This window comes from Macadamia integrifolia, chromosome 6 (assembly GCF_013358625.1).
Source record: "Macadamia integrifolia cultivar HAES 741 chromosome 6, SCU_Mint_v3, whole genome shotgun sequence".
Taxonomy (NCBI): Eukaryota; Viridiplantae; Streptophyta; class Magnoliopsida; order Proteales; family Proteaceae; genus Macadamia; species Macadamia integrifolia.
In genome coordinates, this window is record NC_056562.1 from 23,725,629 (window position 1) to 23,744,060 (window position 18,432).

Consider the following 18,432-nt stretch of genomic DNA (forward strand, 5'->3'; position numbering starts at 1 on the left):
AGGGTGGTATTTTTTTTTTTTTTTTTTTTTAATTAAGTAGGGTCCATTGGGCCTATCGATTTAATTAAGTGGTATGTCCAGTCCAAATTGTCTTAGGACTCTATTTTCCACATAGGTTTATTCCTTGTCTTAGTATGATTGTAATTAGGAAGGTCCTGCCCTCTATATATAGAGGAGTTTATGTAACCCTAATTTTCAGATTTGAATAAAGAAAAGTTGCAGATATTTGCTTTAGAACAACTGAGAAAGTTGTGGGTGAGAAGCCCTGGCCGAGACAGCCGCTCCTCCCCCACTCTCTCTTGTGTTTTGCATCTTCTTTCTTATATTCAATCATCTCTTCTTTTCTGTATACTGTTACTACTGTTATCATATCAGTTCTGGCCATTAAATCTCAGAAACCAGAATCGAACAGACTTGGAACCTGGGTTTTTGAGACCTGCGATCTCTCTCTGAAGGGCCTTCTGAAATCTGATTGAAGTACTACTACTGGGAGTTACTACAGGGTCCTAAAGGATCAATAGATCTTCTTCTTGAAGCTGCTCAACTTCTACATTGATCATTGTTAACAACAAGAGAAATAAGGAGGCGAACAGAGTTCAATCTAGCAATAGGAGAGAATGTCTCAAAATAATCACCTCATACGTCTTGAGTATCCCCCTTGGACTTGGAAACCAAACGGGCTTTCAACCATTTAACAAAGCCATCAGAATGATATTTAATGGTGTAAACCCAACAAGACTTCACCAAGTCCTTATCAGGAGGTAAATCTACTAAGCTTCAGGTGGCACAGTTCAAGAGAGCATCCTTTTCTACGTCCTTTGCAGTTTTCCATCCAGGGATACATAGAGCGTCAACATTGGTTTTTGGAATGGTAAGAGTAGAAAGAGACAATGCAAAACCATGGTAGTCGATGGAAGAGGAGACAAGGAAACAAATTTATCAATTGAATACACAACCATAGATTTTTGAGTGCATGTGCATGTACATTTATGATGAACAATTGGGAAGTCATTAGGGACAGGAGGGTTAGGAGCTGCACCACAGGACGGTGGCAATGGAGGGAGCGAATCATCTGGAGGTAATAGTGTCAACACTTGGTCGTCCGAGCTTCTTCTGGCATTGATAAACCTGTAGAGGGGTGTGATGCTGACACTAGGGAATGGAATGAGTAGGAATAGGAGGTGGAGCTGTGGAAGTCCACTCAATCCCAGATTGGGATTCTTAGGAAGAAAAAAATGGTGTGTCTTCAAAAAAGGACACATCAACACTAACAAAGTTTCGGTGAGCAACTGTCATAGCACTTCTACCCTTTTTGAGTGCTAGAATAACCCAAAAAATGCTTTTAGTGAACCTAGGAGATAACTTATCGAATTGAGAATGCAAGTTGTGAACAAAATAGACAGCCAAAAAACACGTGGAGGAACCGAAAAAGTTGGCAAGTTAGGAAAAAACAACGGAAAACGGAGACCGATCTGAAAGAACTGAGGATGGCATGCGAATAATTAAATGACAGGCAGTTAAAACCCTATCACACCAGAAATTCTTCGGAACATGCATATGTAAAATAATTGGCCGTGCTACCTTCAGGAAATGCCAATTTTTGCGTTCAGCCATCCCATTTTGCTGAGGGGTATTGGAGTACTAGTTTGGTGTATCATCCCATGGGCAACATAAAATTTAGAAATCTCATTTTGGACATACTCTAAAGCATTTTCAGAACGGAAAATCTTAATTAAAATGCCAAATTGTGTTATTTCATAATAAAATTCTGAAACGCAAATAAAAATTCAGAATTGATCCTTTAAGAGATACAACCACGTAAGACGAGGCATGTTCGTACTGTAACCATAGACATGTTACCTGGATGAATGTGTTGATTCACAACTTGTCTACATTACTCATGGCAAGCCAAAAGTCATGTTTGTTTATAAAATCTACCGGTGAGAGTTGAGAGTAAAGGCAACGCATAGTGATGGTTCAAAGGAATAAATTTGAAAAACCAAACTTTTAGACTACTGTAATGGGCAATTGGATTCTTAATGTCCTATGTAGATAACAATTGCACCACAATGACTTAGTGGAAAACGTCAGTTAATAAAAAAAACGACTTAGTGGAAATTCAAAACCACAATAATTTTACTCAAAGACACAACAACCATAATGCAACCTTATTAACAGTTGCATTTTTTTTTTTTGGTAAGGATTAACAGTTGCATTGCTTAGAAGGAAGGAAGTGCAATCATGGCTATAAAATAATTTTTTTTTTCTAAGTCAATTTAAAATATGAAACCAGCCACAACTTTTCTAAGAAGTCCAAATTTTTTTTTTGGGTACAATAATAAGTCCAATTTCAAGTGCCTGAAACCCAATAAAAAGATGCGAGATGTGGCCGATAATGGCTAGCAGTCAATCCTATGGAAGGATTAAAGTATAGGTATCGGTCATCGTATCGGTCGGCCAAAATTAAGATACGTATCGGACGGTATCGTATCATATCAGAGATACACTAAAGATACGCACATAAATAGATAGGGAACACATTTTTGTACACTTTTGCATAAAAAACATTTAAAAAAAGCTATATATAACATATAGAATGCAAAAACACTAAAATAAAAGGTATCACATTGATTGACAAGTATATTGAGTTCAAAATGATGAGGTTTCTTACAGTTTTTTCTGTTCTCATCGCTATTACCACTGTGATGTGTGCCATGAAGAGTGTCGTAGTGATTCATATTCATAGCTAGGACCTTTTTCTTGAATAGGAGCAACTAAGATGATGTTGTGCACTTGTCAGACATATGCACAAGGGCCTTCCTCCACTTGCAAGTATAAATCCACCTAGAGATTTGCTGTTAGAAGATTATCGTGAGAAGGAAGGAGTCCTGCGGGTTGCGCAGACTCCTCCCTCCTCCCTTGTTGGTTTCCTAAACCAATTAGGAAAGTCCTAGTAGAACTAGGACTGATGTTAGTGGTGTTAATCTAGAAGTTAGTAATCCTAGTCAAACTTAGAGAGTCAAAGTCCAACTAGAATTGGTAGCTAGTTAGTTTTATATTATGTTTCTATGTTTCTAGTCCTACTAGGACTGCTGTCCAGTCCTATTCATAGTTTATTTGTAAGAAGATAGTACTACATAATGAGAAGAGGGCTGACCCAAATCACACGATTGGGTTTCCCTTTCACAAAGTCGCGTCTCTCTCATTTTCTCTCATTTTCTGATTTTACATGGTATCAGAGCTTGGTCTGATCTCTAAATAATTAAGATAACCCCCCCTTTTTTTTTCAACAGCCTACAATCCAGTAACAATTGACTCCCATTAGTGGCTATTACTTGTTCTTCTTAAAAGAACCCATGATTTTCTAGAGGGGTGATTTTCATCCCCTATTTTTTTGGTTTGTGTATGGAGGATTGATTTACAGAAATCAATCATCTGATTTGAAGAATCTGCTCAGATTACTATTAGGAGTGATCACTAGTTGGGGTTTTCTGGTTTGAAGACTAGACTATACACTCTTGGAGAAATCGATTGGTGTTTTTAGGGTTGTGGCTACTTGCCAGAATCGGATTTTCCCATATCTTCCAGGTGTGATCTCTATTTGCAAATTCCTTTTAAGGTTTTCTTTATCATCATATCAAGAACATCTAGTACAAATTTCAGCATCATTGGAGCAGTTTACACCCAACCATAGGTATTCTCTCCCAGCCCCAGCCGTAATGTTATTTTATCCCTAATAATCTTTTTTTTAGGTGACAATTTTGGGACTATTTCTCTGTGGGTTACTTCATCCTTGTGGGGTTATTTCTGGGTCTATTTCTTAAATATCTTTAGTTGTAATTCCCCATGAGTGGAGTCCCAAAACTTAACAACCTCCATGGGTGAAATTATCTGAGTCCCAAAACTTTACTCCATGGGCAGAGTCCCAAAACCTTTTTGGTTGTTTATTTTATTGAAGTTTGGCTAGAGGTCTGGTTTGCTATCTTATTTTGATTGGTTAAATATATAAGATCAATCGTGTACTCTAAAAGGAGGTTAGATCGATTTTCTGATTTATTGTTTTGTGCATTGTTGTGCACTAGTGGCGGACAAGGAAAGAATGTGGTCACTGAGGTGATATCTTCATCATCACATAAGATTACAGAAAAGAAACTTGTAGGAGCTGCCGATTTTCAACAGTGGAAGAAAATTGTGCAGCTTGTTTTGACTGGTCGAGATCAACAGGATCACCTAACAAAAGAGAAACCTACTAATGACACATGGGATACAGTTGATGCACGTATTTTGGGACAGCTATTGAACTCAATGGATAACTCCATAGTTAATGCTACCCACATCGATCCACATCGATACTGTGAAGGAACTATGGGACATTTAAATGTTCTGTATTCTGGACAGAACAACCTCTCTTGCATCTATGAGCTGTCTCAAGAATTTTATTATACTGATAGGAAGGGTCGGCCTCTAACTCAGTACTTTGCTGATTTCAAGAGAATGTATGAAGAGGTGAGTTCTCTACTCCCTATTAGTAGTGATGTGAAGAAGATGCAAAACCAATGGGAGAAACGTGCAGTTATGGGCTTTTTGGGAGATCTTGGAACAGAATATGACTATGTTCGTTCTCAGATTCTTGGAGGTGACAAGGTGGCATCTCTTGCAAATACCTTTTCCCTAGTCCTACGGGTATCTCGAGAGAATTTTTATGATTCTACTTTAGTGGAAAACTCCGCACTTGCAGCACAGAGTAATAATCGTGGAGCATCACGTGGTATAGGTAATGGTGGTAATAAGGGACAATTTACTGGGAACTCCTCAAATAGTTCAGGGGCAGTACGCACATGCCACCATTGTGGTAAACCAAGACACATCCAACACTTCTGTTGGAAACTTCATAGAAAACCTCCTCAAAAGCAGTTTGCCAATTCAGCTACAGTTGATGAACCTTCTCAGCCTGGACAATCTGAGGGTAAGATGGTCAAAATGACTGATGAAGAATTTGCACGGTACAATCAGTTTCAGACTCAAGCACCTCAGCCTTCCACTTCTACTGTTGTTTAGACAGGTAATGCCATTTCGTGCCTCTCCTCTTCTTCTCACCCCTGGATAATTAATTCAGCTGCATCGGATCATATGTCTGATATTTCAAGTATATTTTCTTCTTTTAAGAAATCCTTTGCTAATGTCACATTGGCCAATGGCTCAATTGCTAAGGTCAATGGTATTGGCACTGTCTATCTTAGTTCCTCCTTATTGTTATCATCTGTTCTTTATTTGCCACAATTACCGTTCAACCTTCTGTTTGTAAGCAAGTTCACACAAGCTTACAATTGTTCTATAGCCTTTTTCTCTGACTCGTGTTTTTCAAGATCTTTCAACGAAGAAGATGCTTGGTAGAGGTCGTAAGGTAGGGGGACTGTATCTTTTGTAAGACAATTCACCTTCCATAACCTGTTTGGGTACTTTGACTCCTCATCAAGTTTACTGCCGGTTGGGCCATCCGTCTTTACAAAGTTTACAGAAACTTGATCCCAATTTTAAGTCTCTTTCTAGTTTAGAATGTGAATTATGTCAATTTGGAAAACTACATCATGTCAGTTATTCCCCTCGGGTCAATAAACGGTCTGTATCCCCTTTGCTTTGGTTCATTCGGATGTATGGGGCCCTTATCCTGTAACGTCCAAGTTAGGCTTTCAGTATTTCGTTACCTTTGTTGATGACTATTCCAGGACGACTTGGATTTATTTAATGAAAAATTGTTCTGAATTATTTGCTATCTTTTATGCATTTGTTGCTGAAATTCAAAATCAGTTTAATGTGACTATCAAAATTCTACGAAGTGATAATGCAAAAGAGTATTTTTCTGGTCAATTTTCTCAGTTTATGGCTGGTTGTAGCATGATACACCAGTCTTCTTGTTCAGACACTCCTCAACAAAATGGAGTGGCTGAAAGAAAGAATCGTCATTTGATGGAGGTTGCTCGGTCACTTATGTTTGAAATGAAGGTAGCCAAATACTTTTGGGCTGATACAGTTCTCACTGCTTGTTATCTTATTAATCGTATGCCTTCCTCTGTTTTGTGTGGTGGTATTCCCTATTCTTTATTATTTCCTTCTGATCCACTTTTTGTTCTTCCCTCTCGCGTATTTGGTTGTGATTGTTTTATTCATGATCATCATCCAAGTTTATCAAAGTTGGTCCTTGTGCTATTAAGTCTCTTTTTAGGTTACTCATGTACCCAAAAGGGATACCGGTGTTATTCCCCTATTCTTCAAAAGTACTTTGTTACTGCCAATGTGTCCTTCTTTGAGTCCACACCCTACCCAAATGAGTCATTTGTTTTGTTTGAATTGGATGATGATCTTCCACTTTATGTTATCCATCCTTCTGATCAATAGGTTGCCACAAAGGAAGAATTGCCAGGACCACCACCTCCTCCACCAGTTGCTCCACAGGTTTATACTCATCGTGTTCGGGAAGCATCGGCACCCCCTCTCCCTGCGGAGCCTACCTTATCATCTTTGTCTACGGATCCTACTCCAGGTACTCCTCTTTCTGATTTAGACCTTCCTATTGCACAACGTAAGGGTGTTAGGAGTTGTACCCAACATCTTATTACTGACTTTGTGTCTTATTCTGGCCTATCGTCTACTTTTCATTCCTGTCTTTCCACTATTTCGTGTCATCCTATTCCTAAGAATTTTGTAGAGGCATTATCTAGTCCTGGTTGGAGGACAGTTATGAAAGACGAACTGCTTGCCTTGGAAGAAAACCAAACTTGGGATCTTGTACCGTTGCCACTTGGTAAGAAAGCTATTGGTTGTCGTTGGGTTTATATGGTTAAGGTTAACCCTAATGGGTCTCTTACTCGTTTGAAGGCTCGGCTGATCGCAAAGGGGTATGCCTAGGTTTATGGTGTTGATTATCTGGATACCTTCTCCCCTATTGCCAAACTGGCCTCTATTCCTGTTTTGATTTCTCTTGCGGCTTCATCTCATTGGCCATTATTTTAGCTTGATGTGAATAAAGCTTTTCTTCATGGTGATTTGTATGAGGAGGTGTCTATGGAGCAACCTCCGGGGTTTGTTGCTCAAGGGGAGTGTGGAAAGGTGTGCAAGCTCAAGAAGTCCTTGTATGGGCTGAAACAATCTCCTCGGCGTGGTTTGGTAGGTTCATTGATGTGGTTTGTGCGTTTGGACTGTCAAGGTGTGACAGTGATCATTCTGTGTTCTATTGGAAGTCTGATGCAAGGAGGATATTTCTGGTTGTATATTTTGATGACATCGTCATTATCAGAGATGATGTTGAAGGAATCCAAAGTTTGAAAGCACATTTGCAGCAACACTTTCAAACTAAGGATCTAGGATGGTTAAAGTACTTCTTGGGAATTGAAGTTGCTCAGTTAAGGAAGGGAATTTCTGTGTCTCAGAGAAAGTACGTTTTGGACCTACTTTCAGAAACAGGTATGTTAGGAACCAAACCCATTGACACTCCAATAGATCCAAACGTGAAACTTATGCCTGAAGGAGGTGATGTGTTAGAAGATCCTGAGAAATACAGAAGACTGGTGGGAAAACTGAATTTTTTGACTGTGACTCGACTTGACATTGCCTTCCCTGTCAGTTTTATGAGTTAGTTTCTTTCATCTCCACGAACTTCACATTGGGATGCCGTTGTTCGTATTCTGAGGTATCTTAAGAAAGCTCTAGGACGTGGTCTGATGTACTCAGATCATGGACATAATCGTATTGAAGGGTTTTATGATGCTGATTGGGCTGGTTCTCCTGTTGATAGGAGGTCAACTACAGGATACTGTACTTTTGTTGGTGGAAATCTTGTGTCTTGGAAAAGCAAGAAACAAGCTGTTGTGGCAAGGTTTAGCACTGTGTCTGAGTATCGTGCCATAGCTCATGTTACTTGTGAGTTAATGTGGGTAAAGCAGCTTTTGATGGAACTTGGATTCGGATGCACTTCCTTTATGCAGTTACAGTGTGATAACCAAGATGCTATTGATATTGCGTTTAATCCAGTGTTCCATAGAAGGACGAAACATATTGAGGTCGACTGTCACTTTGTTTATGAAAAGTTACAACAAAGAGTTATTTCTACAAGTCATGTTTGTACAGAAAAACAATTTGCAGATGTTTTTACTAAGTCCTTGGGAGGTGGTAGAGTGGACTATATTTGTAACAAGCTGGGCATGATTAACATCTATGCTCCAGCTTGAGGGGGAGTGTTAGAAGATTATCGTGAGAAGGAAGGAGTCGTCTTGCGGGTTGTGCAGACTCCTCCCTCCTCCCTCCTCCCTCCTCCCTTGTTGGTTTCCTAAACCAATTAGGAAAGTCCTAGTAGAACTAGGACTGATGTTAGTGGTGTTAGTCTAGAAGTTAGTAATCCTAGTCAAACTTAGAGAGTCAAATTCCAACTAGGATTGGTAGCTAGTTAGTTTTATATTATGTTTCTATGTTTCTAGTCCTATTAGGACTGCTGTCCAATCCTATTCACAGTTTATTTGTAAGAAGATATTGCTATATAATGATAAGAAGAGGGCTGACCCAAATCACATGATTGGGTTTCCCTTTCACAAAGTCGTGTCTCTCTCTCTCTCTTTCTCTCTCTTGTTTTCTCTCTTTTTCTTATTTTATAGCCAAGGATTAAAGTATCGGTATCGGGCGCCGTATCGGTCGGCCAAAATTAAGATACGTATCGGAGGGTATCGTATCGTATCGGAGATACGCTAAAATACGCTAAAGATACTCACATAAATGGATATGAAACTTTTTTAATACACTTTTGCATGAAAAATTTGTTAAAAAAAGCTATTGATAACATGTATTATGCATAAACACTAAATTGATGGTATCGCACTAAGAATTCAAGGTTTGTAGTTATCCCATAAATATAAAATTCTTGTGTCCCAACCTTGATTTTCACTTTAGTTAGAGAGAAATATGGCTGACAGCAACTTTGGAACAAAAACCCCTCAAAAAATCGTGTTTTTCTGAAAAATGACCAGACTTGGCCATTATATGACTGTAGCGCACCGTATGGGTATGTATCGATCAATACATATTGATACACACCGATACGTACCAATACATAACGAAACATACATTTCACTCGATTTTATTTTTTCTATAGAGTATCAGTATCGGTGTGTATCGGTGAGTATCCGTGGTGTATCGGTGTGTATCGTAGGATACGTAATACGTATCGATACGAAAGGGTTTTAAAAATTTCATGTATCGTATCGGTAAGGGTCGATATGGTACGATACACACCGATACTTAAAACCCTATTTACAGCTTCAAATGTTCACTTTTTTCTTTCAAATGTTGGAGCTAAGACTTGAATCAAGTGGGAAGAAGAAGGAGAAATGGAGAAAAGAGCTTCTATTTCAAGGAGGAGATAAAATAGAAGCAATTTTTAAGCCCCTTAGCCCTTTAAAAGGACCATATCGTACTAGTACAATACGTATCGATACTTGACAACATGTACCAATATGTCGTTGGAATTTTGAAAAAAAACCAAATGTACGTATTGCAAGTATCATACGTATCGTACCGATACGATACGATGCGATTCATCAATATGAGAAGGCATCCAAAAAATTCCATGTAGCGTATCGGTATGTATCGTATTGATGGTTAACAATACCGATATGTATCAGCCGATATGGTACGATACGTACCGATACTTAAAACAATGGTCTAGTGGGCATTGGCTGTACTCTTTAAATTTTAAACATGTTAATGAAACACCATGCTTGTCTGCATATGCTATACAAACTACCCTCGGGAGTATAGGACCCAACTCGTTAGGTATAATCCATCTCAATGCTCAGTGAGCATTCACAACCAAGCGCTATGGACGCCAACTCTAGACAACTAATGGTCAAAATTGGCAATCATTGCATGCAAATGCATACCATAAAAAGGCAACTAATGATCATTGTTAGAAGTCAATTCATTAGCCAGTCATGATTCCCCTTGGAGTATTACGTTAGATTTGTTAGTTAGTATTGTTTTGTTTCCTGTTTTGGGTTTCCTGTTCGTAGTAGGTTACATGTAATGGTTAGTCTATATAATGAATGAAGTAGGTAGTCCAATCTCATCGATTGGGACTCCCAAGTTCCACAATTGTCTCTCTCTCTCTCTCTCTCTTTTCTCTTTACATGGTATCAGAGCTTGGTCCCTAAAGCACATCGAACTCTGCTATCATTGTATCACTATTAACAAACCCTTCTTCTTCTACTTGGCTGTTATTGGTTCTACGACTTTTTAGAAAGGGTGGTTTCATCCCAATCTCATTGATTGGGACTCCCAAGTTCCACCATCCTCTCTCTCTCTCTCTCTCTCTCTCTCTCTCTCTCTCTCTCTCTCCCTGAACAAGCATATCGAACTATCATTGTATCGAACTCTACTATCATTGTATCATTATTAACAACCCCTTCTTCTTCTACTTGGCTGTTATTGGTTCTTCCCAAGGGTTCTACGACTTTTTAGAAGGGGTAGTTTCATCCCAATCTCATCGATTGGGACTCTCAAGTTCCACCGTCTCTCTCTCTCTCTCTCTAAATGGTATCAAAGATTGATTCCTAAATAAGCATATCGAACTCTGCTATCATTGTATAACTAGTAACAACCCCTTCTTCTACTTGGCTGCTACTAGTTCTTCCCAAGGGTTCCACGACTTTTTAGAGGAGGTGGTTTCATCCCCTAGTTTACTGATTTGTGAATGGAAGCTTGTTTGATTTTGATCAATCATATGTCCTGAAGAATCAACTCAGGGTATTGTTGTGAGTGAGTGTTGGTTGGGTTGTATGGTTTGAGGACTGAATTGCTCAAGTTGGAGAAATCGATTATAATTGTTAGGGTTATCAAGCGTCCAAATTTAAGCATCATTGGAGCACTACACACTCAACTGTGGGTATTCACCTTTTAAACCTAGATTAGGGTTTTGTGATCTGAGTCGATCCCTCTCTAGTTGCTGATTTGGTGGAGCTTTTTCTAGAGATTTTTTTTGTTCTCTTATTAGGATTGGTTAGCTACATATGTTCAATCAATTGTATGATATAAAACCCTGATAGGTGATTAGATCTCTTTTTTTTTTGGTGTGTGATTCTCTGTTGCTCTGTTTACATATATGGCTGAAATTGAGGCAAAGAATGTTGTCACTGAGGTGGAACCTCATCCTCTGATAGCATTACAAAGAAGGAGCTTGCAGGACCTGCCAATTTTCAATATTGGAAGAAAATTGTGCAGTTGGTTTTGAGTAGTCGTGATCAAGATGATCATCTAACCAAGGTGAAACTTGCTATTGACGCTACATGAAATACAGTTGATGCACGCATTTTGGGATAGATGTTGAACTCAATGGATAAGTCTATAGTTGATATTGTTACTCACATTGACACTGTGAAGGAGGTGCGGGATTATTTGAACTTTTTGTATTCTAGACAGAATAACCTATGAATTATCTCAGGATATTTTTTTTCACATTGATGAAAGGGTCGACCTCTGACCCAGTACTTTGCTGATTTCAAGAGGATGTGTAATCGTGGAAACTCTCTACTTCCTAGTAGTGGTATTGTGTAAAAGATGCATAACCAGCAAGAGCAGCTCGTAGTTATGGGATTTTTTGGGGGGTCTTGGATCAGAGTATGATGTTATGCATTCTCAGATCCTTGGAGGTGACAAAGTGGCATCTCTTGTAGATACCTTTTCTCGAGTCTTACCGGACTCAGTACTTTGCTGATTTTAAGAGGATATATAAGGATCAAAACTCTCTACTTCCTGTTAGTGGTAATGTGCAGAAGATGCATAACCAACGAGAGTAGCTCACAGTTATGGGATTTTTGGGTGGTCTTGGATCAGAGTATGATGTGTGTTCCCAAATCCTTGGAGATGACAAATTGGCATCTCTTGTAGATACTTTTTCTCAAGTCTTACCGGTATCACAAGAGAGTTCTCATGATTCTACACCAATGGATAGCTCTTCGTTTGTTTCTCAGAAACATAATCATGGTGAAACACATAGTACTAGTAGTGAGGGTGGAATGGGGCAACACGAACAACCAAGACATATCCAATGTTTTTATTGGAAACTTCATGGCAAACCTCCTCAGAAGCAGTTTGCCATTTCAGGAGCAGTTGCTGAGTCTTCTCATCCTTCTCAACCTGAACAATTTGAAGGGAAAATGGTCAAGATGATAGATGAAGAATTTGCACGGTATACTCAATTTCAAACCCAACCTCCTCAGCCTTCCATTGCTACTTTTGTCCAGACAGGTAATGCCACTGTATGTTTTTCCTCATCTTCTTGTCCCTGGATAATTGATTCAAGAGCGTTGGATCATATATCTAGTGTATTAGGCATATTTTCCTCTTTTCAAGAATCTTCTGCTATTGCCACATTGGCTAATGGGCATGTTGTGAAAGTTAAAGGGGCTAGCAATATTATCATCTGTTCTTCAATTACCAAAATTTTCTTTTAATTTTTTATCTATGAGTAAGTTAACTCAAGCTTACAATTGTTCCGTAACTTTTTCTCCTGATTCATGTGTTTTTCAGGACCTTAAGACAAAGAAGACGATTGGCTATCGAGTTGTGGGGCTTTATCTTCTTGAAGACAGTTCTTCTTCTGTTGCACGTTCAAGTATTCTAAGCCCTCATTAGATCCATTGTCGTTTTGGTCATCCATCTTTGCAGAGTTTATAGAAGCTTGATTCTCGTTTGCGTTCTATATCTAGTTGAGATTGTGAGTTTTGTCAGTTTGGAAAGCTTCACCGTGTGAGCATACCCCTAGAGTCAATAAATGGTCTCCGTGCCCTTTTGCTTTGGTTCATTTTGATGTATGAGGTGTCCCATTACTTCTAGAATATTCTGTTGTGGGATGCCACAACCCTTGGTGAGATGCTATGGTTGGCTAATGGGATGTTATCCTAGTTCCAGGAGGAGTGCTTGGTTCATATCTTACATTTATCTGGTTTTCTGTTAAGTTATTTTCATTTTAGTTTCTGGAACTTTTTGTTTCTCATTGTTTACATCTCAGTTTTTTAAATCAAACTTCTGATTTGGCCATCAAACTTCATTCAAAACCATCCTACGGTTGCAAACATATGATCTTGCTGCTGTTATGATAGAGTCCTACAATAGTTGTCATGGCGTCTAGGTAACCCAAGGTGTTGGAGAGGCCCTAGGGCCCTAGATTCAATGAGACCAAGGCACACCCTGACACCCACTCAATTTCACCTGTTTGAATTATTTTAGTATCCTCTCTCTAGTAGAATATTATCATAACTTCACATCAGGCCATTGGATGCAATTCAAACTTTCAGACCTTCAACCAAAGTTTTCAGTCCATCGGAGATTCTTATTCAAGTTATTAACATTTTCTTGAATCTGGTCTTTTTCTCTTCATTGCAATTTTGGGTTTCTACCGTCCTTGGACTTCCCTCAGAATCATGGTTAGTTAGAGAATTTGTCCTTAAAATTCTCATCTGAAGTGGTCTCTCCTGCCTATACCCACTTAGGTTAGCCCATAATATACACCACAGTTAACATACCCCCATATTTTGCAAGGGTCGTTTATCAAACGCATAATCATGATGCTCTCTTCTAGGCCTTTTTTTGACTGAGATATCTTTCCCCATCTCAATGTATGCTGCTATGGTGCGTCATACGTGTGATTTTGATTAGAATGATTGTATTGATCATACACTATTTTTATTCCTAATCACCACCTTGTGGTCTATTCAATTCTGTTCAGTGATATTAGTGGAAATCAGCCTTCATTAGAAGATTTTCATTGTTGACATATTATTGATATTCTTCTAATCGCAGGGGCTTTGGGATGTGGAGCGAGATGGTGAGAAAGGAAATGATTCTTGCATTTTGCGTGTATATATTCATGTAGCATTTTCTAAAAAGACAATATTGAAAGGTAAGCAATGGCTTGTTTTCATTTTGCCTCTTATGTTTCATGAGTGTCTTTGTTGATAATTAACATTCCTGAACCACGTTACATACATCGTTTCTGTGGTGGACCCAACAATACCATTTAAGTTCCAGAGATGGGGGTATATTGTTGACCAAATTTTACCTATGTTGACTTAGTGACAGGAAAGCAATCATTGATTGATTAAAATTGTGAAGCTGATGTAATGTTAAATTAGTTTATGTTATAATTAACTACAATAATAGAAATAGTATTAACAATAATTCTACAAGCAAACTTATGATGATGTTTAGGATAACTTTGCTCCCTTTATTTGAAAAGCACTTGGCTTGTTTACAAATGAGGGTTAAAAAAACCTCCTCAGACAAACGGTGGAAGACTTTCCACCTATCACCAATTTCTGCCCAATGGCAGTCATTCTTTTGTCATTTTGACCATTGAATAGATGGGGAGATACCTAGATAGGTTGCCTATCTCAAATCTATGGCCCTCATGTATGGGGCTTTTCTTGCTTTTTACAAGAAGTCCTGTAGTTCAAACAGAACTGACTGTTTAAAACAAGTCTTAAATGCTTTATTCGGACATGTGGTAATGTTAGATCAAATTGAAAATCAATGTATGGTTGGTTAATGACGTGGATATTTTGTCCCACAAAATTTCGGTTCCAACAAAGACGGGGGAGGTGCATCCTGCTCCTTAATTTTCATTTGTGTGTAAAAAATAAGACAAAGTTTACTTGGCTCCAAGGTTCTAAACCTCGGGAATGGTCAAGGTCGATACTGTTCTGGTACCTATCCGGATCAGACGGTATCAGACAGATCTATTCCCCCCCCTCTTTTTCTTAAATCAGTTTTTGTTATGATTTATCCTAGGACCATACATGTGGTTCAGGATCGGGATTGGTCAGGGCTGATATCATTCTGATCCAGCCGATACTGACTGTTCCGTTCCGTTCCGTTTTTTAGAAATCATGCTTGGCTCTTCTTAATGTTGTCAAGCAAGCAAGTTAGGTTAGGGGTTAGTCGGTGCAGGCTTCTTTTTACCTATAGTGTAGGCACCTGAAGGGTGTTTTAAATTCATCAAGGATTGGGCTGGTCTTTAATCCTTCTAGCCAGTGAGATAAATTTCTATTTTTCTCACAGATTCAGAGTTTGCGTTTCAATTATTGTTAGACAGTTATTTACTATTTATGTCCCTGAAATTCTAATACAAATTTTTGTTAAATCCTGAAACTTGGATTTGATACTTATTGCAAAGTGGGTAAACATTGTTGCAGGGAAAATAGAGCAGTCAACTATTGCAGAGTGCAACGGGGTTTCTTCAATTTGGATAGAAACTGTATCCACTTCCCCCTTATGTGATGCATCTGACTTTGTTTGGGATCTTAAGTTTATATATTAAGTTATACAATTGAATCTGTTTCAGGCACAAGAAAGGCTGAAGAAGAGGAAAGTTGCAAAACTGGAAGGTAAGGTTGTTGGAAATGCATATGTGCTAAAACAAGTTATGGCAATACTTATTATTTTTGGGTGTAAGTTAATGATTAAACTTCTCATATTCTGTCTTCTCTTTATTTTCTTTATGCAGGGTCAAATTCTGATGTTAACACAACTAAAAATGATGCCCAATTGGAAAGGCATTTGAAAACTGAAGCACCATCAGAAGGATTACATAATATGAGCAAACTTACTGAAGAATCTGTTTCTCAAGATTTTAATACACAGGTTCCAATTCTGCTGCAAGGAGGCTTTAGTGGCACAACGTTATTTAGAGAATCATTGGTAACGCTACATTCATATTTGAAAAGTCAAAGCCACTTTCCTCTTATCTTACTCACCGCCTCTGTTTTAGTCCTCCTGATGGTGCAGGTATGTGCTTCCCGAAATGATAAATATATCCTTTTCTTTCAACAATTAAAATATGTAAGTAGTTTTGCGATACTTACATTTTTGCTTCTGTATATTTGTTCGATGTGTTAAAAATTGAGGGTGAGAACTGGAGAATCTTGGGGGAAAGATGGGGATTGGGGAAAGTGGAAAGCATGAGCTACTTTCAGATAGTTATTGAATAAACCACTGCAAAAAGTATCAGTTTGTGTGAAGTTTATAGGTTTGATGAGATTGGAGATTGCAACGGGGATAATCTTATTAAAGGGCGGGGGTGTGGGGGAGTCAAAGAGATGTAGGGAATGAACTAATGAAGGGTTAAGTTGATGCAGATCAAGGTAGGTACTCTACAAAGTGCAAAAGAAGGAAGAAGAACCAGACTCAGTGACTCAGCTCTGCTGTCACTGTGTTAATTCAGCCTTGCGGTTCTTCCTTGAACCAGTTATTTTGGTTCAGACTGTGCCCATTCTTGGGTGTTTTCTGGTTCACTAAAAAGCAGAAATCGTGGGCCAGTTTTGGATTTCTGATTCTATTTCTTGTTATCTAGTTGGATCGGATTAGAGATTGAAGTCCAATTCCTTTTAATTAATGTTTAGCATGGTTTAAAGTATCAGTGCGTGTTGTGCCGTATCGGCAGATATGTATTGGTATCTATCAGTATCGATATGATACCCACCGATATGATATGTTTGTAAAATATTTTATGTATCGAGGAGTATGGTGCGTATCATACCATATTGGCCAATATGATCCAATACTCTCAATACTCATTGATACATGCAGATACTCTCAATACATATAATTGAGCCCCTGAACAATTGAATTACATGCGTATCACTCATCGATACTCACTGATACTTAAGATAGGTATCTACAGAACCAATTTCACTTTCAAAACAGAGCTTGTTCTTGGTGGCAATACTTAAGTTTCCAAAATTTGAAGCACAACTACACTGACGCAACGGATTTCACAATTTTGATTTACCATTCTTTCATATCCTCCTTGTCCTGAATTATGGCATCTTCATGTTGATCATCTACTCCAATTTACATCTGCCAAGTCCTTGTAGCTAGATAAGTGTCTTCTACTTGATATCTCCATTCCATGTAATTCTTAATTTCTATAAGAATCATCATAACTAGTGTCACCATTTCCATTAAATGTTGTTTGTCCTTGCAACAAGCCAAGTATGTTGATCCTTCCACAAAATTGAACATCGTATCTCATTTCATGATTTCTCAAGTTGCTAAGTTTGTTGCGTGATGCGCAAGAAAATGCATAGAGCAAATATGAGAACCATCTTGTGAGGGACTAGGAGCAAGTCTTGGAAGCATCTATATTACTTGACAAACCATAAATTTTCCAGCATATTTATTTTGTCTTCACTATTGTCTTTCATAGCATCTTTGTCATTTACTTTACTTGACTATTGTATGTCCTTCTTAACGCAAGATATTCCGAGATGCACCTTTCAATGATATGATCTCTCTATTAAAATTTTGATCTCTTCTTTTAAAAGAAAATAGTCAGAGATGCCTCTCTCTCTCTCTCTCTCTCTCTCTCTCTTTCTCTCTCGTTGTGCATATGGTACACTTTCTAGGAAATACTTCAACTTCACTTGGATGGCAAGATTAAACAATTACGTTTGATGTGATCCTGTCCTTGACAAGTGGCCTACATCCACAACATTAGTATAAATGATCAGAAAATTATCCAGTTACTGCCATCCTTTTTGCAGTGCTCTAGTACAGTTAAGTTTGTTTTACTTCTTTTTTGCTATGTTTGAGTAGATTTAGGTAAAACAAAATTAAACTTTGCATTAAACATTAATCATAGATTTTAAAATTTCTTTGAATTTGACAAAATCCTATTACTACATGCAAGAAACCTCATCCTTTTGAATAATTTTAATTGAATACACATGTCTCTTAGTATAGTGTTCTCCATTATAGTGTTTATTCCTGATACATGCAAGGATTAAGTATCGGTATCGATCGTCGTGTCGGTCAGCTAAATTTAAGATACGTATCAGAGGGTATCGTATAGGAGATATGCTAAAGATCAAGGATTAAAGTATCGGTCGCCATATCTGTCGGCCAAATTTAAGATACGTAACAAAGGGTATCGTATCGTATCGGAGATACGCTAAGATATACACACATAAATAGACATGATAGACATTTTTATACACTTTTGCATACAAAAAAATTCAAAAAATGTTAAGATACGCACATAAATAGACATGACACACATTTTATACATTTTTGCATTAAAATATATATATATATATATAACAACTAATACGATACAATACCCTCTGATGCATATCTTAAATTTACCCGACCGATAGTTTAATCATTGCTGTTTAGAGTTACTCACTTACTCTAGTGAAACACTCCAACTATCCTCCATGGTTTGGAGAGTTTCTCTGTTCTTTCTTGCTTTGGTTTCCTTCTAGATTTATGTTTCCTACATAGTTTGGAACTCAAATACTCAACTCTAAAAGAAGGTAAAGGGGTAAACCCTAGCCACGATATTACTATTGACAGCTTTTTGGTCCCTTAATATTCTGTGGGATATAGGATTCT

The 18,432-nt window shown here is 38.1% G+C and overlaps 1 protein-coding gene across 4 annotated transcripts in view; it reads left to right on the forward strand.

Annotated features, from left to right (window-relative positions):
* The window catches only part of LOC122080644 (protein VASCULAR ASSOCIATED DEATH 1, chloroplastic-like), an 81,628-nt gene extending 63,543 nt beyond the window's left edge, over nt 1-18,085 (forward strand). For 2 of the 4 annotated variants that reach the window (XM_042647446.1, XM_042647445.1), the window contains exons 14-18: nt 12,571-12,655; nt 13,843-13,942; nt 15,234-15,295; nt 15,383-15,425; nt 15,545-18,085. In XM_042647446.1, coding sequence (XP_042503380.1) covers nt 12,571-12,655; nt 13,843-13,942; nt 15,234-15,295; nt 15,383-15,425; nt 15,545-15,936 — 682 coding nt within the window. In that variant the 3' untranslated portion in view covers nt 15,937-18,085. Of the gene's footprint in view, nt 1-12,570; nt 12,656-13,842; nt 13,943-15,233; nt 15,297-15,382; nt 15,426-15,544 lie in introns of those variants that run through there. The other 2 variants (XM_042647447.1, XR_006140856.1) reach the window with 2 other exon arrangements.
* The last annotated feature ends 347 nt before the right edge of the window (nt 18,086-18,432 follow it).